Source organism: Gracilinanus agilis, chromosome 6 (assembly GCF_016433145.1).
Source record: "Gracilinanus agilis isolate LMUSP501 chromosome 6, AgileGrace, whole genome shotgun sequence".
In the NCBI taxonomy this organism is placed as follows: domain Eukaryota; kingdom Metazoa; phylum Chordata; class Mammalia; order Didelphimorphia; family Didelphidae; genus Gracilinanus; species Gracilinanus agilis.
The window spans coordinates 42,196,818-42,222,488 of NC_058135.1; the positions used below are offsets into that span (position 1 = coordinate 42,196,818).

Genomic DNA, 25,671 nt, shown 5'->3' on the forward strand with positions numbered 1-25,671 from the left:
TCCCAGCATGGAAATGCCCCACTTCCACGTACCTTCAATGTTGCACCCCGTTGTGGGGTTCCTTTGTTCGTCTGGATTCATTTTTATGCCCCCTTGAGGAGTCCTGTATGCTTTGGTTAGGAGAGACTGAGCAACTGCTCCTTACTCTGGCGCCATCTTGACCGGAAGTTCCCTCCAGTTTGATCTTTGACAGGAATTTTTTCATAAGCAGGAATTTGAGTCATCTAAATAAGATCAAATGTATGCATATTCAGTACTTCAAGATACATATTTATTTTATGTATGTTGTTTTTTAATAACATTGCTGCATGTATTGTTAAAATCTTAGTCAAGTCAACCATTGTTTTTGGTTAATGTGGATGTGAAAAGGGTTGATTATTTCACCATTTTGATGAGGTTTCTAGTTTGGAAATTCCCTCCCATAACTTCAGTTACAATCCACATCCAATTTAGTAGATAAATATTGAAGAATCTTAAGAAGTCCATTGAGATTAACAAACTTAAACTAAGGTCAGACAGTGTATCAAAAGTGAGATTTGGGGGGCAGCCAGGTGGCTCAGTGAATAGAGAGCCAGGCTTAGAAATGGGAGTTTCTGGGGTCAAATCTGGCCTCAGAAACTTCCTAATTGTGTGACCCTGGGCAAGTCTCTTATTCCCCATTACCTAGCCCTTACTACTCTGCTGCCTTGGAAGCAATATGCAATATTAATTTTAGGACAGAAGTTTAAGGGTTTTTAAAAAAAAAGTGGGATTTGAGTCTTCCAGACTCCAAGCTCAAGATTTTAACCATGCCAGTCTGCCTCTACATATTATTTGATTTATTATAGAAAAATGATGCATAAAGATTTTCATAGATGAAAAGGACCTTAATGATCAACTAATCCAATTCATATTGAAAAGGAAATCTACATAATAACATACTCAACGATCTCTATTTGACAACTTCCAAAGAGAGGCAGCTCATTGCACTTTTAGACTGCTCTCATTGTTTGATTGCCTTTTCTGCTTTGAAGCCAGAATTCAACTTCCAGGTCTTTTTTAAGTTGTGTGGCCCAAAACTAAACACGATGTTCCAGTGGAGGTCTGATCAGGACAGAGTACAAAATGATAATCATTTCCCTATTTCTGGAAACTATAACTCTTCTAATGCAACCCAAGATTGCATTAGTTTCTTTGACTAATGTATCGTATTGCTAGCTCATTGAGCTTACAGTCAACTTTCAGGCAAAATTATTTATAACTTTGCCACTTTCACGTTGTTCTTTTGCAGTTTATTTTTTGAAGCCAAATTCCAGAATTCACACTTATCTCTACTGAATTTCATCTTTTGCAATTCAACCCTGTGATGTAGTCAAGCAAGATCTTTTTGCATCCCAACTGTTATCCAGTGTATTATCTACCTCTCTCAATTTTTGTAAGCAAACCAACTATTACTTTTTCCTTTTTATTTTTAGAAATGTTAAACTGCACAGAACCAAGGAGATACCTGGGAGTAATCCACTACTAGATACATCCTGCAGAATTTAAATTGGAACATTAATTTTGATTATTGCCCTTCTACCATTTCTTAATTCATGTCTACATCTCTTGATCTTTTCCATTATAACAATATGAGATACTTTATCAAAGATTTTCTCAAAATCTGGATAAACTTCAACTGTGGAATCCACTGAAATATTAGTTTAACTGTCTTGTCAAAAAAATTAGTAATCTTAATATGCCATGGCCCATTTTTTATGAAACCATACTGACTCTGTAGACTCCTTTTCTGTATCTTTATCAACTATCCCTTTAATCATCCATTTTAGACTTCTCAGAATCAAGCTCATTGACTTGATTTGTATATTTTCTTTCCTTTCTTGGAAATCACATCAATATTTGTTCTTCTCTACCCTTTTGGTACATTTCTTATTCACAGTCTTCAGATATTGCTAACAGTATCTCAGCATTTATGTTTGCCAATTCTTTTCATGTCAAATGATGCAGTTCATTTTTTGAGCTAAGTGACTTGACTCAATGACAGTTTGATGCTTTCTTATTGGGCACCAACTCACTGGATTAGCCATTTTTGTCCTTTTTTTAGTTACAGTCCATAATAGTTGAAAACAATACAGCCATGTAGATACAGATGACCCAAATTCAAGCTCAAAAAGAGTTGAGGATGGCATAGAAATCATACTTGCCAAACTGAATGATTAAATTTTATAGCAATGTACTTAAATTACTTTTAAACAGAAAGATGTTATTTATAAATATTAATAAAAGTGTGCTATGTAGAGACCATGAAGTGATTCTCACATTACTCACCCTGTTTTGATTAAACCTTTTCCAAGAATATTGGGTCTAATGATTATTTGGGTTTCCATATTAACAAAACACACACAAGTGACATATGATCATGATGATAGAAGTTATAAAGGGAATGACAGGTGGGTCTTATAAGGGCATTTAAAAACACATCAACTGTATGCAGGTATTTCAGATTATCATAAGCAGATAAACTTGGTATATTCCATTTCCACAAAGGTCAAAAAAAGAGAAATGACTTTAAATTGCATCAAGAGAATACGTGGCTATATAAAAGGAAGAACTTTTTGATTGTCAAGATGAAAAGGCTCTGAAAATGATTTCTGAGAGGTATAAAAAATTAATGGACTATATGCTGTCTGTTTTGTCTAGTATTTCACTTTCCTGGAGGTAGGCCTTGAGTTAGATAACCTTTTTATTCAAATCTACAATTATTTGTTATGTATCACTTTGGTAAATTTTGTGGTTAAAAAGTTTGACATGATATTATAGCCTCTTACTTTCAAGAAATGTATGTTTTTATATAGGAGAAATAAACACAGTACTATAATGTGGTTAAGTTTCAAAAAAAAGAACAGTCCAGGCAAAGTACTCTGAGATATTGAAGGAGGGATCCTTTGGGAGGAAATCAGGAAAGGCTTCTTGGGAAGAGATGGCACCTGAATTAGGTTTTAAATGAAGGTAGCTACTTACAGGGAGACAAGGATCTGGGAGCAAGGAGAATGTGGAGAAACAGAAGGTCCTTTTCAGTAGTGGTAGAAAGGAGATGAAATGATAGGAAGATAGAAGAAAGCATGAGAGAGAAGAACACAAGAAGAATTTATTTTTGTGAGATTTATGAGAGTTTTATTCTGATTATAGTTGTTATTACTATATGTGAAGAGAACTTAGCTAATTTTAAGATGGTGGAGAGAAGAGACAAGTTTCATTGATGCCTTCCATTTTATTTTTGAAAATACCCATCTCTAGAATTAAATCTATCATCATAACAAAAGAAAAGAAAAAAATAGCTAACTACAGTGACAGCCTTGAATGTGTATGGCAATCTGTTAATAGTTCTCCATGTCCTGCCCTCCCAGAAAATGGGATGCTTCATTACCTATTCTCCCAGGCCATTATTGCATTTTCAGGTATTTAGAATTCATCTTCCTTTTTGTGATCATTTTCATTTACATCATTATACATGATATATGTTGTTTTTCTGGCTCTGCCTGCTGTGATTTGTATTCATTTATTTAGAGTTTTCCATGTTTCTCTGAATTTCCCATGTTTGTTATATTTCCCTGCACAGTCATTACATTATCATAATGTGTTATACAATTCCTCAATTCTGTTTCTAGACTGATGCTACCACAAAAAGGCTTGCTCTGAATATTGTCTTATATGTATGAAATTGTGAATTCCAGAGTTTAAAACAATTTAGTAACTTTTCTCACATACCAAATCATTTCCCAAAACTGTTAAACCATTTCACAACTCTATCAACAGAATATAATTACACCTATCTTGGGTAACATATTTTAAACATATTTTTATTGATATCTTTGCTTTTTCCAATACCTAGCATTTTCCAATGTACCAATCCCAACTACCCCCCCCCCCCTTACCTGCATCCCAAGCCATCCCCTTGTGACAGGGAACTTAAAAAAGGAAAAGACAGTTCATCCAAACTAAGCAACACATCAAAAAGCTGGACAACATATGCATACAGCTTTCTACCCTCATCTTCACAAAGGTGACTTCTGATATCTCTTCTTTGGGACCAACCCTGGTCATTATAATTTGTTAGCATTCAATTTTTATTTTATTGGTATTCTCTCCAGGTATGTAGTTGTAGTCATTGTATATGTTATTTTTCCTGGGTCTACACCATTTCCTTTCTATCCACTCAGTAAGTGTTTCTCATGCTTCCCAGGTTCTTCATATTTATCATTTCTTACAGTACAGTGATATTTCCATTACATTAATATACCCTAGTTTATTTAGCTGTTCACCACCATTGGCCCAGCTCTTCACCTGGGCATCTAATTTGTTTCTAATTCTTTTCTACTATGAAAATGGCTTATATTAATATTTTGGCATACAGTGTAAAAAGCCTTTCTTTTCCTCATTTGCCTTCTTGGGAATATATTTAACATTGAAATTACTGGGCTCTAAACATTCTAGTCACCTTTTTAGCATATTTCCATATTGCTTTTGAGAATGGTGGAATCAGTTTCAGTTACATGGAAAACGTACTTTTGTCTTTTTTGGTTGGCTACATTTTTAAAAATTATAGAATAAAATTGCTTCTTCATTTAATTTTTTCCTTGTGATGCCAGTATAGAACTGCCCTCCTAAAAGTGCTTTCTAGACACCTGAATAACTCTACTGATGTATTGTATTTCATATCACAAATTAATTCCTCCTAAGCAAAATATTAGGTGAGTTGATGTTCTGAGAGGTAGTTCTGTTAGTTACGTAAGAACAATGTTATAAAAGGCTTAAAAAGTCAGTCAGTGTAATAACTGTAGCAAATTTTTTTTATTTTATGGATGGATTTGGTTATGGTGTGTTAACCATGTTGATAAGCAATCTTGATTCAATGATTCAACTTGATATAACAATTCAACTTGAATATAGTTCCTTTGTGGTGTATCTTTACATTAGGTACTATGTGGAAGTAGTTTCTCAAAGCCTCATTTTGAATTATAAATAGGAAATGTGTATTCTTTGGTCTCCTATGTTTCCTTCTCTGTGTATATCTATATATATCTATCTATCTATATCTATCTATCTATATATATATATACACACATGTCATAGACACATTCATTTATTCAATAAGTGCTTATAATCACCTGTTATGTTCAAATTCAAAGTACTGTGAAGGCATAAAAATACAATATTCCCTGCCCTTAAGAAGATTATCTTCTATTGGAAGTGCTTGGCAAGAAAGTCCTTACCTGTTAGGGAGATGAGGAAAGGCCTTCCACAGGAAATGGAACTTGAAAGAATTCTATGAATCATATATTAAACAGGGAAAGCATCCTAGGCATGGGACCAGCCTGGGCAAAAGTTTACAGACAGAAAATATTATACCAAAGAAGCCAGTTTGGCTGGCTGGAAAATAAAATGCATAAGGATGTAGAGACTGAGGAGAGAACCATGAGAAATCAGTCCGGGATATGGTTAGTGCCAAATTAGAAAGGGTTTGCAATGCCAAATGGAGGAGTCTGCATTTTAACCTAGAGGCCAAAGGTAACCACCAAAGTGTCTTAAGAGTAGTGGCATTGTGTGATCAGCCTTGTGCTTTATAAATATCAATTTGGCGGCTTGGTATGAGATACAGTGCTCAAGGAAATGATTGGAGTTGGGGTGATCAGTTAAGAGACTCTTGTAGTAATCTAGGTAAGAAGTAATTAAGGCTTTACTTAGTGACTGAGAAAAGGGAAAGTTTGTGAAAGTAAAATTTATTTGAATTTTAATGATGTTGGTTTTCTTTTAAAAGTTATCCCCAAAGTAAGAAAAGCATTATTTTGGATTTCAGAAAGGTCTTTACTGAGCTGTCTATTGCTCTGGGTATCTGGACTAATAGAATAAATGGCAGAATGAGGTAGAATAGGCTATTTAGAAAATAGGAAAGTGGGGCAGCTAGTTTGTTCAATGGATTGAGAACCAGGCCTGGAGATGGGAAATCCTGAGTTTATATCTAACCTCAGACACTCATTAGCTAGGTGGCCCTGGGCAAGTCACTTAACCCCCATTGTCCGGCCCTTACTGCTTTTCCACCATGGAACAAATACGTGGTATTAATCCTAAGATAACAAGTGATAGTTAAAAAAAATCTTTTTAAAGAAAGAAAGAAAACAGGAAACAATAATTACAGTAATTTAAAGGAAAACCACATTGAATGACATCTAAATCCCCATCAATTCAGTGACCAACTTTGACTTCAGAGAAGGTAGAAAAAAGATAGTGGCAGGTATAGAATGAGTTATATAGTCAAGGACGTGGCTTGGTTTGTTTTACTTTATTATATTTCTTTGTTTCATGGAAGATTCTTTCAGGGGTAGGAAGAACCATTAAGAAATGGAAGTGATATTAAAATTTCACTGAAATATAATAAAAAAAGGAAAATTGGTGCTATGATACCAGTTTTCTAAAAATAAATATTAAATCCCTTTTTGTTTAGTTGGTTTTTTTTAGTCATGTCTGACTCATCATGACTCCTTTTGATTGGTTGGTTGGTTGGTTGGTTGGTTTGTTTGTTTGTTTGTTTGTTTGTTTGTTTGTAAACCCTTACCTTCTGTCTTGGAGCCAATACTGTGTATTGGCTCCAAAGCAGAAGTGGTAAGGGTTAGGCAATGGGGGTTAAGTGACTTGTCCAGGATCACACAGCCAGGAAGTGTCTGAGGCCAGGTTTGAACCTAGGACCTCCCATCTCTAGGCCATCTCAATCCACTGAGCTACCTAGCTGCCCCCTGGGGTTTTCTTGACAAAGATACTGGAGTGATTTGGCATTTCCTTCTTGAAGACATTTTACAGATGAGGAAACTGAAACAAACAGTGAAATTACTTGTCTGGGGTCAAAATTGAGAGGAAGATGGTTTCCTGACTCCATGCCCAGCACTCTAACCACTATACCACCTAGCTGCCTTCAATTCCAAGGGAGAAGCAGTATTGCCCAGTTGAAATCAATCAGGCTTTCTCAGGAATCTCTGTTAGTCCAAGATCCAGTTGTTTGTCTGTCTTTACCCCGGGGCTTTTCTCCATTACTCCAGAGACTATCTCCACACCACATCCATCCAGTGCCACCTCCTGTCCCCTGACCAGACTTCTCTAGGGCATCCCTTCAGTTGCTCCTGCTACTATGAGGTAAGCCTATTGAGCCTCACAAAAGAGTATCATCATTTAACACACAGTTGGATCTCAAAGGAAGACCTTGAACATCTGTCACTTTTAGTAGACATCTCTCCAACCATGGATACTCTTATCTGGAGTCATTTCTCAAGACTTGATTTTCCCCATCTCAGAGATTCTGAACCTTGACACCATTCTTCATGCCCTTCTGTATGGTCCTTCCCTCCTTAACATCATCCATAATGTACCATTCAAGATCTACTTCTCTGGAATGTCATACTTAACAAACTTGCTTCCATCTTAAACTTAACTGCTTCGAATTTTCTGTCATTCACTTGAGATCTCAATCTCACCTCATGACCCTAAAGACCACTATGGTCTCTCTTTCAAATATTAGTTGCAAGTTTATACATACATTGTACCCCCTCCCCAATTCACTAGTTGTGTTGGAGGAGTTAGAATACTTCCTGCTCTCCATTACTATTTCCAAACACACACTCTTAATATGGTTTTTTCCTCCTTCAAGGTTCATTCTTTCCAAATTTATTACTCAATCCACACTCTATTGATTGTTGAGTATCAACCCCAGAACATTCTTCTCCCTTAAGAACGAAAGTTCAGTGTATAACTTATATTTCTCTCCTCATTTCTTGGCCTCAGACTGAGAGACCATAGTATATATATATATCAATACTCCCCCAAATACCCTAACTTCCTGGTAATCTAATTCCTATGATCTTATCCTCCACTCTACCTCAGCTAGACTCTTAAGAAACATCATGCCCCACTCAGGATAGGCTGGTCACGTGAAAACTCGCCACCATGCTAATTGACCCAGTTTTGATACTTGGCTCTCTCGGTCACCTGTCACCTCTCTCCTCTAATTGGAGGGCAAAAGGGTCCACTAACCCCTGTTGGAGTATTAAATTGCTCTCAAAAACTTTCCTTTATTGAGCACTGGAATTTGAACTTTGTAGGTAACTCTCTACTTTCTATTAGCATTTATGCTTGATTTCAGCTCCACAGAACATCATGCTTCAATGCTGGGGATCCTTCGGAGTCCTTTCCCATTAAATCATAAGCTCCTTGAGGACAGGGACTGTCTTTGTGATTTGTGTCCCTAGCACTTAGCACATAGTAGGCACTTAATAAATATGTTAGTATTTATTATAACTAACATATATTACATTTTATCTAAATATATTACATGCTACATTAAATATAGAAACATATCACATTATATAATATGCTAGGATTTGTGATAAAATAGTCATATTCATTATAACATTGATTGTATATTAATAATGTTATATATTAACATTTATTATAATACATATGTATTATAATAAATGTTTATTAATCTGAATTGAATTACACAGAGGTATTCATAACCTTGATCTTGCCATTATCACCCACACCTTTTCTACTTCATGTATGTGAACTTTGACATGCCTTTATCTAACCATAATCTTTTCTCATTCCATTTTTTCTTTGCCCTATGACATTCATACCTGTTCTTCATCCTCCCCATAACTGACAATGCCTCCACCCCAGTTTTTTCCCCAGGTCATCACTCTTGCAATGGCTACACCATTTTCCATTCCTTAGCTTGATCCCCTGGCGAGTCAACTTAAGCCTACACCATTTCTATATTTTAATCCCATGTCCTCTTGGCATACTGGTGATCGTAGTTTGCCAGACCCAACTCTTGGATTATTGACATGTCCTTTGCTCCTTTTCCCATGCTGTTGAAGGGAGTTGAAGAATATTACTAGACTGAGCTAATTGTGCTAACTACGCATTTACCTCCAGGAGCAAATCTGTTTGGCCCTCCACAGCTGCTGGCTCCTTCCTCCCTGTCCAGTCTACTTGATCTTTATTCTCTCTTCCACATCCTCTAAGATTCAGCAACACTTGCCTTTTTGTTGTTCCTGAATCTAGACCTTTTCATTGGCTTATCCCCACTCCTCACTTCTGATTCCTGACTTCCCTTAAGACTCCATTTCAGAGGCAGCTAGGTGGCTCAGTAGATAGAGTGCATGGCCTTGGGGACAGAAGATCCTTGTTTCAGATTTGACCTCATACATTTCCTACCTGTGTGACCCTGGTCCAGTCACTTAACCCCAATCTACTAGCCCTTTCGCTCTTCAACCTTGGAACTGATAGTGTCAACTCTAAGCAGAAGGTAAAGGATTAAAAAAAAAACTGCTCCAATCTCACCTTCTTTAGAACCAGGATCCTATCCTCCTTCACCCCCTCAGAAATGTTAATAATAACACCTACTGTGATGATTAAATGAGATAATATATTCTCTCTCCTTATCAGTTAAGGACTGATAGCCTCTGATAGGAGGGATGGTCCTGGGCCAAGTTTTGTGCCTTCCTGTGAGATTACCTTCTGTAGACATTGTATATATCTATATCTTGTCAGCACATTGTCTGCCCTTGGAAACAGTGGGCCTCAGGGATTGTGCTCTTGCCTTTCCTTTGGGTCCTTATTCCTTAGTTCAGCACTTGGCATAGAGTAAGCACTTAAATACTTTCTAACCATTTGCCTCTGAGAACAGTGTTATAAATATAGAATGAAACAGAGGCTGCCTGATAACACAATGGAGAAGTCTGAAGATCTGAGCTAACCTCAGGTCCTCCAAGTCTTACTTCTCTTCATCAGCTTAGGTCTTCTGACTTACATCTACTTCCTAGTGCTGCGATATTAGGCAAATTAACTTGCCTCTTCTGGTGTCAGTTTTCCTAATATTAAAATAGGCATGAAAACTGTCTGTTGCTTCTGACTCACAAAGGCGATGGTTAGGATCAAATGAGACATTGTTTAAGTGTCTTATAAACAGTTCAGTTTTATAAAAATGTGAAATAATTATCATCATAGTAATGCCTGCTGAGTTACCTAAATTATTATCACATTAGGGCCACTGCAATGTGGTTAATGAGAAAAAACAAGAATAGACAAATAACACCACTATTTCTTTGTACCTGACAAGTCATTTGAGAGAACAGTTTCATTTTTAAGAAAAAGAAAAAAATAGTGAAATAAGGGCATGTGTTTCAATGCTTAGAAGATTTTTGTGAGTTTCATGGAAGTCAACCAAATTGTTATTTTTGAGATTCCTTATTATTATTCTAATTTTAAAATTATCAGGGAATGTGTTAAGTAAAATTATATTGTACATCATTTTGTAAAATTACATGAGTATCGTTTGTTTTTTCTAAACCCTTACCTTCCAGGCTTAGAATCAATACTGTGTATTGGTCCTAAGGCAGAAGAGTGGTAAAGCCTAGGCAATGGGGGTTAAGTGACTTGCCCAAGGTCACACAGCTAGGAAGTATCTGAGGCCAGATTGGAGCCTAGGACCTCCCACCTCTGAGCCTGACTCTCCATCCACTGAGCCACCTAGCTGCCCCTATCTTTTGTTCTTATATTACATTTTTCTGGATATATTACTCCTCTATCCCCAACCCAGCAATCTGCCTTTCATAGAATTCCAAATGATTATAAATCCAAACAAAATAAGCATTTTCGTATATAAAGAAAAAGAAGATATTACAAAAATGAAATCACAGGTCACCTATGTGTTTTTTCTTCATATGTTATTGGTAAATCTTAACATTTTATATATAAAGAATGTTATATATAAACCAGTGGAATTGTTTGTTAGCTCCAAGAGGGGTGAGGGGGAGAAGATGAATCATATAACCATGGAAAAATATTCTAATTTTTTAAATTAATATTTTAAAATAATAATAATAAAAAAGAAATGTTATCTATTATCATTAGAAGGGAGGCAAAATGTTACAGTGGAAAGAGCAGAGGTTCTAGGTTCAGATCCTGGGGAGGTCCTTTCAGTTTTCTCATCTGTAAAAAGAAGAGGTTGGATTCAATGGCCTGTGAGTTTCCCTCCAGTTTGAGATTTATGATACATTATTATTGTCATGGTCCTTAAATAACTGTGTTATATTCTGAACTACTTACTCTCTGATTGAAGATTAATCTTCTGCTAGATTTTGGAATGCATTTTTTGTTTGCTAATTTTTTTTTTCAGATTTTTTTAAAATTTTTATTTATTTATTGTACATTTTTAAACCCTTAACTTCTGTGTATTGGCTCTTAGGTGGAAGAGTGGTAAGGGTGGGCAATGGGGGTCAAGTGACTTGCCCAAGGTCACACAGCTGGGAAGTGTCTGAGGCTGGATTTGAACCTAGGACCTCCTGACTCTCAATCCACTGAACTACCCAGCTGCCCCTGTTTGCTAATTTTTTGAATAGAGAGGTCCTGTCACTATTGGGATAAATTTAACTGTTGTCTGTTTTCACAGATTCCCAGCAAAAACAAAAGAATGCTTATCTAAAATGTTAATTTGAGATTCCCTATGTGTTAATAGAAAAGCACAATGGCTCTAACAGTTCAGTGAAAATTTGTTTCCTAAGCATTTTGAAACATTTAAAAAGTTCTATCAAATCTCATTTAGCTTACTGCATGGTTTGTGGATTTTGGTTATTTTCAAACTTTCTCCTGTATGTTTTCTTCATGAAATCAGGATCTTTTCTAAGCTATGTTTATAAGATACTTGGAATCTGTAGCATCTCTCTGGGACTCTTACAGAAGTGGGTCTATTTTAAGAATTCTTCAGGGAAAACAAATTATATAAAATAAGTGGTTCCAAGAGAAGTTTAGATCTTCTCTTAGAGAGCCAATTTTGACATATAAGTTGGCACCAAAGAATAATTTCTCACCACCTTATTGTTGTTGCCTGGGGATATAAGGCCTGGCTTTTCAGTATAGTTGGCAATGCCAGTAGAATTCTATGCCTTGTAAGAGAAGACTTTGGAATCCTGAAGAGATGGGAACCATAAGAGGATAAGATCACAGATTTAGAACTGGAAGGAATTGTAGAAGACATCTAATCCAACCCATTTATTTGACCCTCCTAACACTAGGTAGGTAGCTCAGTAGATTAGAGTCCTGAAGTTTGAGTCAATAAGACATGAGTTTGAATCATACCCCAGACTCTCTTTGACCTTAGATAAGTCATTACTTTTGCCTCAGTTTCATTATCTGTGAAATGCCTGAGGGTTGTCGTGAGAATCAAATAAGATAATATTTGTAAAGTTCTTTATAAAACATGAAGTAATATATAAATGCTAGCTATCATCAATATTATTATAGATGGCTAAATTGAGACCCAGTTGGTGGGCAGACATTCAGCTTCCAGTTCTTTACCACCACAAAAAAAGCTGCTATAAATATTTTTGTATAATTAGGTCCTTTTCCCCTATTCTTGATCTCTGGGATACAAATCTCATAATAATAAGATTGCTGGGCCAAAGGATATGCAGTTTTTTGGTCATTTTGGCATGGTTCCAAATTGCTCTGCTCTACCAGTGCCCCAATTTTCCCACATCCCCTCCAACATTTATCATTTTCCCTTTTTTGTCATATTAGTCAGTCTGTCATATTATGAGGTATTACCTCAGAGTTGTTTTAATTAATAGTGATTTGGAACATTTTTTCATTTGACTAAAGATAGTTTTAATTTCTTCATCTGAGAACTACCTGTTCAATCTTTTGGCCATTTATCAATTGTGGAAAACTTTGTATTCTTATTAATTTGAATCAGTTCTATATATATTTGAGAAATGAGTCGTTTGTCAGAGACACCTGCTATAAAATTTTTTCCTTTATTTAATTTTTCCCTTCTAATCTTGGTTGCATTAGTTTTGTTTCTGTAAAACCTTTTAACTGAATGTAGTCAGAGTTGTCTATTTTACATTTCATAATGTTCTATATGTCTTGGTTAGTCATAAATTCCCCTTCCTTTCTGCCTTAAGATTGATACTAGGTATCAGTTTCAAGGCATAAGAGTGGTAAGAAATAAGCAATTGGGGTTAAATGACTTGCCCAGTGTCTGGGCAACTAGGAAGCTAGGAAGTGTCTGAGGCTAAATTTGAACCTAGAACTTTTCATCTCCAGGCCGATTCTATTCACTAAGCTAGTGGATAGCTCTAGCCACACCCACCCTTCATTTCTAAATCATTTATCCATTTTGACTTTATCCTGGTGTGACATGTTAGTCTATACCTAGTTTCTGCCATACTGTTTTCCAGTTTTCCCAGCAGTTTTTGTTCATTAGTGAGTTCTTCCAAAAGCGTGGATCTTTGGGTATGTCACACATTATGTTATTATAGTAATTTACTATTGCATGTTGTTATATGTCTAATATATTCCATTGATCTACTACTCTTATTTCTTGGCCAGTATCAGACTGTTTTGATGGTTACCAACTAATAATATAGTTTTAAACTGAGTAAGGCAAGCCACCTTCTTTCATATTTTTTTTCCATTAATTCCTTTGATATTTTTGGCCTTTATTTCCACTTCCAGATGAATTTTATTATTGTTTTTTCTAATCTATGTGTGAAAAGTTTGGGGATAGTTTGATTAGTAAAGCACTAAATGGGTAAATTAATTTGCATAAGATTGTCATTTTTGTTATATTGGCTCTGCTACCCTGATGGAGATTTTAACAACTGCCATCATAAATTCTCAATTTTATTTAACAAACAAACCAAAGGAAAAAAAAAAGAATTGACCATTAACTGGGTAATGATTTCTCTTTTGCTAATGCCTTTTGCTTAAGCCAAGGCATTTAGGGTTTAGTTTGCAAAAATGCAAATTCTTGCTCTATTTTACTCACAAGTCATTTTTTTGTTAAATAGCTCATTCACTTGTTAGAGATGTTACAGGAAATTAATTTTTGAAAGTTTTTACAATTATTTTATAAAACTCAGTTACTCACAAAAAAATGCTCATTTAAGCCAAAAGAAGGGAAATATTTTACTAAAGAGTGTAGTTTTCTTTGGAAATAATAGCTTGCTTTTGTTTTCAGGTTTTTGGTAGAATTAAAAAATTTTATAATATATTGGTGTTTTTTAGTTTATTTGCAAATTTTTCTTTTGCTATAAACATGTATTTTCCATTAAATCTGAATATCCATTCCTTTTTATAACAAAATTCACCAGTACAATGATAGTCTCCAAATTTTTTATATTACTTGAAATATTTTTATTTCTTGATAAAAATGATGATTTTTTACAAATCAGTAAATGAACTCCATGCTATAATGCTTTCTTTGTTTTTGTCCTTTTAGAACCAATTCGAAGATACAAAGCTTACCACAGTGATATCTATAGTACTGCAAGTGAAAGTCCATCTATTATTTCTTCTGAGCCAGATTTTCGACAAGGTAAGAAGCATTTAATACAGTATTATCACTGATTCTAAATGACTAATAGCTCATGTTATGTGGCATGTAAAAGTTAATAAAATACATTATTTATAGCAACCCTTTGAGATAGTACAGATTCCACGTGACTATGTTAGATAGTAGTAACTGAGTCTCTGATAAGTTAAATTACTTGTGGGGGTTAGACATCTATTTAGTGTATGAATTTGGATTAGAACCTAGATTTCTGTTGATTTCATATGAATCACATGTGGGGATACCCCATACACACATAATGGATTAGACTGAGGTTGTGGTCAGAAACAAAAATGATACTTGACTGAAATATAGAATGGTAGAGAGAAGGTCACTCACTTGTCCTGGTGTCAGAAAATCTGGATGCAGAAGATCTTGCACATAATACTCACCTATGTGATGTTGGGTGGCATCTCCATGGGCCTCAAGTTCTCTCACTTGCAGAATGGATGAGTTGAATCAGTTGACATCTAGATCTTTGATAAAGCTATGATACCAAAAGAAATACGGAAATTTAAGAAAAGTTCTTTGAAGTTTCAATTTTTGAAAAACTTCCAAGACTCTAGTACCATATTTCCTTTAAAGACTACATGGAGGCAGCAAGGTGGCTTAGCAGATTGGGATACAGACCTAGAGACGGGAGGTCCTGGGCTAAAATCTGGCCTCAGGCATTTCTTGGCTTTGAGACCCTGGGCAAGTCATTTAACCTCCATTGCCTTGCCTTTACCACTCAATACACTATATTGATTAATCAATACACTCTATTGATTCTAAGAAGAAAAGAAATTAAGGGTGTTTGGTTTTGTTTTTTTTTAAGACTACATGGTTATTTTCATTTCAGAAGAAATAATACTTTTTTTAAATCCTCACCTTCTATCTTAGGATCAATACTGTATGTATATTGGTTCTAAGGCTGAAGAGCAGTAAGGGGCAAGCAATGGTGGTTAAGTGGCTTGCCCAGGGTTACACAACTAGAAAATGTCTTAGGGCAGCTTTGAACCCAGATACCTCCCATCTCTAGGCCTGGATTTCAATCCATTGAGAGCCATCTAATTGGCCCCCCACTCACATACCCCCTCCACCCCTAGAAACAGTACATATATTGGGTTTTTTTAAACTCCATTTCCTTTATTTATTATAAAAATTTTTATCTCGAATATTTTCCCATAGTTACATGTTTAATTTCTTTCCCTTTCCCCCAATCCCCCCTAATTCCTCCCCGTAGCCGATGCACAATTCCACTGGGTTTTACATGTATCATTGATCAAGATCTAATTCCATATTATTGATGGTTGGACTAGAGTTATCATTTAGTGTCTTTATCCCCAATAATATCCCCATCAGCCCATGTGTTCAAGCAATTGTTTTTCTTCTGTGTTTCTCCTCCCACAGTTCTCCCCCTGAATGTGGCTAGTTTTCTTTCTCATAAGTCCCTCCGCCTTGCTCTGGATCATTACATTGCTGCTAGTAGAGAAGTCTGTTAACTTCATTTCCTTTAAAGTATTCCTAAATGACATAATGGCTTTTGTTAGTTTTGGTTAGTGTAAATCTGAATCCCTTAAAATAATTTTTCTTTTTAAATTTTTGCTGTTAAATAAAATTATCTTTATGTTCTTAATCACTTCTATAACTATTCATTCTGTTCATGCATTAGTGCGGAGGAGTGAAGCTTCAAAAACATTTGACTCCAGTAGTGGACTGCAGGGGGTAGATGAAACCTCTTCCAACCAGGGACAATCACAGAGACCAAGGTATCGGAAAGAGATGAATAATTTTTTCCCCATTCACATTTAGTAGTTGTTCTACTGCACTAGGAGGTAGTTTTTCCTCCTCTCTTCACTTCCCTCTCTACTTTTTCCTTCATCTTCTCTTTCTCTATTTTTATAGCTATATTAAGATTAATAATTTGTTTGGGTTTGGTTACTTTGTCTCTCTCTCTGTGCCTTCCTTTCCTTGTTTTAAAAAGAGAATGACTATGTGTTTCTGTTGTGTGACAGGTGTATTGTGAGAAAAGGACATTGTTAACATAAAGGATTATATAAATATAGGCTAAGGTTATTATTGACTCAAAAAGGCTCATATAAATGTGCTTTTGGTGAACTGTGTTTTGGACTGGTTAACCCCTGTTCTTGGAATACTTCCCTGCTCATGTCCATCTTCTTTGGCTTCTTTCAAGGCTCAGCTCAGATTTCATCTTCTGAGGGAGACTTTCCTGTACCCTCCAGCACCCCCCTCCGTCTCCCTAGTTCCTGCCTCTAAAATATCTTCTTGCTGAGATTACCTTCCTGATATTATGTACAAATCCTGTTTATACATAGTTTTTCATGGATGTTTTCTCTCGTAGAATATCAGTCCCTTGAGGTCAGAAACAATGTTTCTCCTTTTTTTGGTATCCCTTTTATCTTAGCATGGTGCCTGCCACATCATAAGTGTTTTCTGATTCATGATCCTCAACTCTAACTCATGTGGCTGAACTGAGCTGAAGGGCGTCACATAACTGTGCTGATGGGGTACGTTATAAATGTATATTGTCCCACTTCAGCTGGTCCCTCACTCTAGCAAGGAGGTCCTTTTATTTCTCCTGAATTGATTCCCTGTCTCACTCCCCATAAAAGCTATTCCCATACCTTATTTCTTTAGGCTCTTACATCTCCCCTTTCTACTCTGCCTTTCAGCTAAAGATTTTGCTTTAATTTACTGAAAAAACTAACTATCACTGAATTGGCTCTTTTGAGGAATTTAATAGATAAAATTAAAAAAAAAAAAAAGCAAAGTAACTCTTATTTGTGGCATTGGAAAAGCTGATTCTCAAGCCTAAGGAAAAAAAGATAAATTATCCTTGAATATTAGGCCATTCAAGGCAGAGGGAAATTTGATTTTGATCTTTAATTTCTGTACTTTAAAGACCAAGAATCACTTAAAAGACCGCACAGCACAGGTGAAAAGGGCATTGTTATGGAGCACTGGGCTTGGAATCAGGGAGATTCATCTTCATGAGTTCCAGTCTAGCCTTAGACACTTACTGGCTGTGTGACCCTGGGCAAGTCACTTCACTCTCATTTTCCTCATCTGCCAAATGAGCTGGAGAAGAAAATGGCAAACCGCTCCAGTATCTTTCCTAACAGAACCCCAAAATGGACCCATGAAGAGTTGGATATGACTGAAACAATTTATCAACTACATGCTTTCTCATCTTTAGGAGCAACCAAGTGGCTCAGCAGATAGCCAGGCCTATAGATGGAGGTCCTAGTTTTAAATCTGGCCTCCAACACTTCCTAATAAGTCACTTAACCTTACTTGCCTAGTCCTTACCACCTTTGAATCAATACTTAGCATTGTTTCTAAGACAAAAGGTAAGGTTTTTTAAAAATGGAATTGTTAATGGGTTTAAGGCAAGAATTTCCAACCAGAGGTTTCACAGAATGATTTAAACCCTACCAAGATCAGGACTATCTGAGGACAGAATAAAAGTTGATGATGAAAATTGAAAACTGATCATAAAGGACCTTCCAGCCTATTCTTTACTACCTGGGAATGGCTTTCTCCATAGTGGAGATAGATAGAAAGTGGACAAGCTTTTACCCCCACAGACATTGGGCAGGTACAGAAAAAATAAATTAGAATTCTTAGCAAGCTAGTGTATTATGAAAATAATGGCTAATGAAGGCATAGCCTAATGCAGTGTTTTCAGTCAAATAGAAACAGAGGCTACTAATCCATCTGTAAAGATCCTTATATAAAAATCCTTGTGTTCAGTCGACATACTGACTGGAATTTTAAAATAACATATTATCTAGTCACTGCATTTTTATTTTGTTAAATGTTTCCCCATTTTATATCTTAATCTAGTTTGAGCTACACTTGGGAGTATTTTAAGCCTCTTGAGGGCAGGGACTGTCTTTTGCCTCTTTTCCTATCCCTAGCACAGGCTTTAGCATATAGCAAGCACTTAATTAATGTTTTTTGATTCATTGTGAGAGAAACACACACACACACACACACACACACACACACACACACACTGCCTTTTATCTCCTTTTAATTGGCAAAAGTTGACAGTTCTGCATATTTGACCTAGAAAGATGAATTCCCTTTCTTGTTGGTTCCTCTGTAGGGGAAAGCAATGATAGGGGTAAAATTTTTAGAAGAGATTTGTTTTGAGTACTTACTTTATGTGTCCTCTCCATTACTTCTTCTTCTTCTTCTTCTTTTTTTAAACCCTTACCTTCCATCTTGGAGTTAATACTGTGTATTGGCTCCAAGGCAGAAGAGTGGTAATGGTGGGCAATGGGGGTCAAGTGACTTGCCCAGGGTCACACAGCTGGGAAGTGTCTGAGGCCAGATTTGAACCTAGGACCTCCTGTCTCTAGGTCTGACTCTCAATCCTCTGAGCTACCCAGCTGCCTAGTACTATTTTTTTAAGGAGCTTTGGATATAGTTTCTGAAACAAAGTAGACAAGAAGATAATTATTGCATGAGGACATCCAAGATGAAGGTATCCCAGTCAAAATTTCACCCAACCCCCCCCCACCCCTGCCCCACCTAGTTGTTTGAGCCACCCAAGACTTTTTATTCAGTTTTGAGAGGCTGTTGGGATGAGTTTCCTAATCAATAATACTATGTGTCAGAAACTATAATAAGTACTGAGGGCAAGGGCTAAGCTTCTAAAGTCTCAGGCTGTTCTAACTAGAGAATCTTGTGGAAACTGGAAGCTAAATGTCTAGTCATGGTGGCTTAAGGAAGGGAGAAACACCAAATATATGAGACTGCTAGATACCAGCAGACAGATAATGGTATACCAAGGAAATCCTGCCCTTGTGCCCATGTAACATGATCCCAGTTTTCCTCAGAGGCTTAGGCTTAAAGACCACCAAGGGAAGGAGCAGCTCTGCTCATTTAGAGGTGGAGAAAGACTCCCAGTTTGAATAATACTTATTGTGGCTAATGAGGAGGAGATATGGATGTATATTGTGGGCATGAATGATTTGAGTTCTTGGTAGTCAGTCTCTATATAGGCACTTATGGAAATATCTGTACTGTTTATCAGCCTAGGTGGAAGCCCTTACAGTTGCCCAAACTATGACATGTTGGTAATATTAAGCAAAATTTATTTCAAAGATGGGGTGGGAAAAATATTTCCTCCCTAGTAATGAGTCTAGAGTACTTTGCTATACAGACATCCCTTATAATAATCCTCTGTGACCAGCAAAAAAAGGTAAATGATATCTGTTGATTTATGAGATACATTACTGGAATTGAATAAAATTGTTTTGCTGACTTCTGTGGCATTTCCTTTTGTCAGTAATCTAGGCCCCAAGTGGTATGGAGTTCTTCATCTCACCCACTTTTTTCTTTTCCTATGCCTGAAACTAGTCAGAGGCAGTTTGCTTTTACCTAAAAAAGAGGTCATATACTTTTAATATCTTTCCTTAGAAGGTCAGTATTTGTTAAGGACCTATTACATGCTAAACTCAGGGAGTACAAAAATGGTAAAGATAATCCTTGTTCTCAAGAAGATTCCAATCTAATGGGGGAGACAGCATGAAATAACTGTATACAAACAAGTTTTATCCAGGTCGGATTAGAAATAATCAACAGAAGGAAGGTACCAGAATTAATTAGGATGAGGGAGAGAAGGGAATGAGACTTTTTTAGTGGTGCCTATTAATAGCCCTGCCTATTAAGACAAAAGCCTATACAACCTGACCTCAGGAATCATTAATCCATATATATATATATATATATATATTTAGTTCACCCCCCTTGCCTAGTCCTTACTGCTCTTCTGCTATGAAACCAATCAATACATAGTATTGATTCTAAGATAAAAGGTAAGGATTTTTTAAAAAATAAAAAGAATAAAGGGTGTGTAAGTGGCTCAGTGGTTTTAGAGCCAGGCCTAGAGATGGGAAGTCTTGAGTTCAAATGGGCCTTACACATTTCCTAGCTGTCTGTGTGACCCTGGGCAAATCCCTTAACCCCCATTGCCTAGCTTATACTGCTCTCTTCTGCTTTGAAACTAATATATAATATTGATTCTAAGATGGAAGGTAGGGCCCTTAAAAATAAATAAATAAAAAGAATATCAATATTGACTTCTACATTGTGACCAATAAGAAGCAGGACTTGAGATTTTTCCCTCATCCTCAGAACCCCACATACTTCTCCAAAATAAGAATTATATATGAAGGGAAAGAATTTCAGCTTTCTCTTTGATATAAGGCACCAAGAACCCCAACAAAGTTAACAACCAGTTGAACCTTCATTTCTAATGAACTCCCTCAGCACATTCTCCCCTACCAGCTTTGGCAAGCTACCCAAATTGGACCCCTGGGATCCATTCAGCCATTCCCTTGCTGTTACATGCTCTACCACCCTCATTCTGCCATTCAGAGGCAACAAGCAATGGGCATGTAGGAAAGCATAAAGGATGCTCTGCCTGGGGCCAGTTGCACTGTAGTGTGCTATCCACAAAACTGAGGAAGAGAGAACTGGGATAGGTCACCAAGCATGGAATTGGGGCTTCTTGAAAGAGACAGCCAAAATTGTGGCAGAGATTGGGAATGGTGAAGGTTGAATTCCCCATTGTGGTAGGAGACCAAAATAGCTTTGAAATCAGTCCTTGGGAGATCTTTCATTCAGGGAGGTGTCACAATGTGAGGGGGAAAGACTGAAATTACTAAAGATCTCAGGAGGAGAAAGACAAATAAAAGCCTGAAGCGGGGGCAGCTGGTTGGCTCAGTGGATTGAGAGCCAGGCCTAGAGACAGAGGTCCTAGGTTCAAATCTAACCTCAGACTCTTCCCAGCTGTGTGACCCTGGACAAGTCACTTAACCCCCTTTGCCTAGCCCTTACCACTCTGACTCCAAGAAGGAAGGTAAGGGGTTAAAAAAAAAGCCTGGAGAACAAGTGGATAAACCATTAGAGAAGACAATAACAGAATGGGCATAAACTCGGACAAATAAGGCCAAAAGATTCAGAATATATACTGTAAGACAAAGGAAAATCAATCAATACCTAAGAAGGCAGAGGATATTTTTATTTTTAATTTTTATAAATTTTTTGAAACCCTTACCTCCTGTCTTAGAGTCAATACTACGTATTGGTTCTAAGGCAGAAGAGCAGTAAGGGCTAGGCAGTGGAGGTTAAGTGACTTGCCCACGGTCACACAGTTAGGAAGTGTCTGAGATCATATTTGAACCCTGAACCTCCTGTCCCTAGACCTGTCTCTCTACTGAGCCTAGCTGCCTCCAGTCCTATGGATTTTTTTTTTTTTTTAAATTTTAAACCCTTAACTTCTATGTATTGACTTATTGGTGGAAGAGTGGTAAGGGTGGGCAATGGGGGTCAAGTTACTTGCCCAGGGTCACACAACTGGGAAGTGTCTGAGGCTGGATTTGAACCTAGGACCTCCCGTCTCTAGGCCTGGCTCTCAATCCACTGAACTACCCAGCTGCCCCCTAGTCCTATGGATTTTTAAGAAAGCATGGAACCCCAACAAGATGTACTGAAAGAAATAGTTTGAGAGAAATACGAATCATGAAAACAGAATTTTTGGTTTACAAAGCAAAAAAGAAAAACTTGAATCCACAATAGCCAAAAGTCTATCATGTAAAATTTTTTAAACATTCTGCTTAGGTCTATAAATTGTTTATTTTTTCATTAGGTTTATCTGAATCTGACAGGAATACATTAAAGTCTTCCATTAGTATCATTTTACTATCTATTTCTCCTTCTAACTTGATTATTATTTTCCTCAAGTATTATCTGAAGTGTTGATAATCATTTGTAATATATGATGCCTAATATAATTTCCCTGATTATCTTTTTACTATATCTATACTTACTATGGCCTTATCTGAAATAATTATAGCTACTATGTTTCTTTTAGTTCTGCTCAAGCATAATTAATCCTCTGGCACCTCATTTTAGCTATGTAGTATTGATGGAAGGAGTAATGAATATGAAAGTTTTTAAATTTTATTATTCTGTGTGCTAGTGTTTTTCTGGATTTGTCTTAATGATTTTATTGACAATCACTTCCCTTTTCTTCAATACAGCAGACAATATGAAAAATCATTTGAAGGCAACTTGATTAGTCAAGAGATCATGCTCAAACGTCAGGAAGAAGAATTGATGCAGCTCCAGACAAAGATGGCTCTTAGACAGTCTCGGTTAAGCCTTTATCCAGGAGACACCATTAAAGCATCCATGCTTGATGTCACCAGAGATCCTCTGAGAGAAATGGCATTAGAAACAGCTATGACGCAAAGAAAACTGAGGGTAAATTGATTCCTAATATGGAATTGCTTATTCTTAAAGCTGAGGTCCAGGTAAAATAGTTCTTTTTTAGAGCTCCTACAAGCATCTACAAGCCTCTGTTTGGCCAAGTGAAAAATTACATTTTAGTTCCAAAAAGGGAGAGTGTGTTCCTACTTATTCTGCTAAAATATAGGTTTAGAATTAGATTCTTTTAAAATATCAAAATATTTACATTCCAAGTGCCCCTGAGTACTTTTTACTTCTAACATTCAAGAAACCTCCTAGTACTTAGAGTATTTTAAGGGTAACAATATCTTGGTGGGAATAAGTGGTCACTGACATCCAATCATACATATTTTTCCCCCCCACTATGTCTAAAGTGCAAGTTATCATTGGCAATCTTATTCGTTCCATTCATCTTTCCATTTCCGTATGTATTTTTAGTCATTTTTCAGTCATCTGACTTTTTATGACTCTATTTGGGACTTTCTTGGTCAAAATACCGAAGTATCATATCCTTCTTCAACTCATTTTATTGATGAAGAAACAAGCAAACAGTAGGATTAAGTGATTTGCCCAGGGACACATTGACTGTTAGTTTTTGAGGTCAGATTTGAACTTATGCAATCTTCCTGACTCTAGGTCTAGCTCTTTATCCCCTTTGCCAATTCATTACTCTTCCCTATGTACTTACTGTTCCTTTTGACTCTTGTGATAATTATTGTATTCTTAATCTCAGTTTGTGGAATATAGAACCAAATATGATCTCTTGTAGGGTTTTAAAACTTTTTTCTTTGAAATATCATGAAAACTCTTCACCTGAATACCCTTGATATTGTCTTACCTGTACTACAACTTCTTAGTGTATGTATCTAATCCAGCTGAGATGTCTTTATCTCACATTATCTTCTTAAAGTACCATTTAACAGATGAGGAAACAGAGGCAAATAGAAGATAAGTGACTTCCCTTTGGTCACACAGCAAGAAAGTGGTTGGGGGCGTATTCGATCTCTGGTCCACTCTGCCATCTACTCTGCCACAATTCAAATGAAAGGAAACTATTGTTTTGTTGGACTGAAAGTTCAATACCAGTGTCACTTGCCAGATTCTTTTTTTTTCTCTCAACTTATTTTTATTGTTTTGTGGGTCAATAGGCTTATGTCCTTTGGTTGTCTTTATGTTCCAATTTTATAAATGAATTTGTACACCAAACCACAGGCTTTTGAGTTTCTCAGTGTTGAACGGGGACATCAAATGCTCCAACTCAACCTATTACTAATAAATCTCTAAGCCATTTTATAACACTAAAGATCTCATTATAGGATGTAGTTCCATTCCCTTTCAAATGAACACCTTTGATTTTGGAGAAGCTCTGATTTGGACATTTATTCTGCTCTCATTATTCATTTTCTTTTAACAATTAGGCCTAAAAAATGCCTTTTATCTATCACTTCTAATTTTGCCTTCTCGGACCAAACAGAATGGATCTCCCACATTTTAGACTTTCACATGCTTGATGGAATCCTAGATTTACAAGTGGAAGGAAACTTCCTCTCGTCACCTCACCCTTTTCACAAATGAAGAACTAAAGTTTGAGGGAAGTGAGGACACTTTCCCAAGGTCATATAGTTACAAAATGATTCTTGAACCCAGGATTTGATTTCAAATCTGGGATTCATTCCATTGGACCATGCTGTTTCCCTTGGCATAAAAATTTTTCAGCAGTGCAGATCCAAGATAGATCCCTGGGAACCAATATAAATATTATACCTTTGGCTGCAGTGCCTTTCTGCTTGACAAGCTGATGCAGTTGGCCAAGGCAATTTGTGTGTTCCCTCAGCCTCCTAATTATGGTAGCTGTTTTGGGTCCATTAAACTTCTCTAAGAAATAGTATGAGTCAGAGTGATTTTTTTCTTGTTCCCATTTTTTGGCCTTAACATTTTTTAAATAAATCTTGAATGAATCCAGTAATACACAGTTTCTTCTCATCCCTGTTGTTTCTTCTAAGTTGGCATTTTTTTAATTTGTTCTAAACTGTTCATCTGAATACATAAAAAGAGAAATCAAACACATTTGTGATAAGTTTATGGCCTTTACTTTCCATTATACTGGAGTCAGTTAAGTTTGAATTATGTTGGGTTCCATTAAAACAGAAACTACTAACTCTTCTGGAAGAAAATTTTTATTATGGATAAACAAAAGGCTTCTGAGTAGTCTGTGAGCCTTTGGTGTTTTCCATTTCTTGATCCAAAACCATATTTTCCAGTAGTTTTCACCGCCCTCCCCAAGTTACTTTTTCATCTAAGCCACTGTGTGTCAAAACCTATGTTTACTTATTTTCGAATGTCCTTTTGATTTGCTCCAAAATTCTTTAGTCCTTAATGCACCAGAGTGGATGGTACATAAGCTGCAATTATCTCCATGGTGGTTTGTTTGCTTACATTTCTTATGAACACACTAAGACAAAATAACAGTGTGACTATCACATGAAGCCCATTTTGCCAAACCCTTTATTTGCCTTTCCTTGGAAGGCATGTGAACAATCCATATTTAACTGAACCTTATTTTTATGTTTTCTTATTTACTTTATAACAAGATTTCAATATGTGATCCCATTCTTCCATTAGTATGTCAGCTCCTTACTCATGTTCTTTTTTCAATTAAAATTGTTTAATCAGCAAAAATTTGTTTTCCTCTCCTAACCCACCTCCTCCTGAAGAATAAAGAAAAGCAAAACGATTGCTAAGAGATATGCATAATCAAGGAAAATAGATTAAGTCCAAAAAAAAATATTTCATTCTGTATTGAGGAGTCCATCACCTCTGACTCAGGACAGGCTGATGAGTGAGGATCTAAAACCAAGGGAAAAGAAGCAACTTTTCTTTTTGTGGTATATTCATTTTCCATGTAAAGAATAAGTATCTCTAAGGGCATTGGTTAAGATATTTTAACTTCTGCACCATTTGGCTTAAGCATTCCATAGGAG

At 36.4% G+C, this 25,671-nt stretch overlaps 1 protein-coding gene across 1 annotated transcript in view; it reads left to right on the forward strand.

Moving 5' to 3' along the window:
• Positions 1–25,671, forward strand: part of PTPN13 (protein tyrosine phosphatase non-receptor type 13) — a 239,346-nt gene that overhangs the window by 114,610 nt on the left and 99,065 nt on the right. The window contains exons 8-10 of the mRNA XM_044682397.1: positions 14,312–14,407; positions 16,077–16,173; positions 22,483–22,705. Coding sequence (XP_044538332.1) covers positions 14,312–14,407; positions 16,077–16,173; positions 22,483–22,705 — 416 coding nt within the window. The remainder of the gene's footprint in view (positions 1–14,311; positions 14,408–16,076; positions 16,174–22,482; positions 22,706–25,671) is intronic.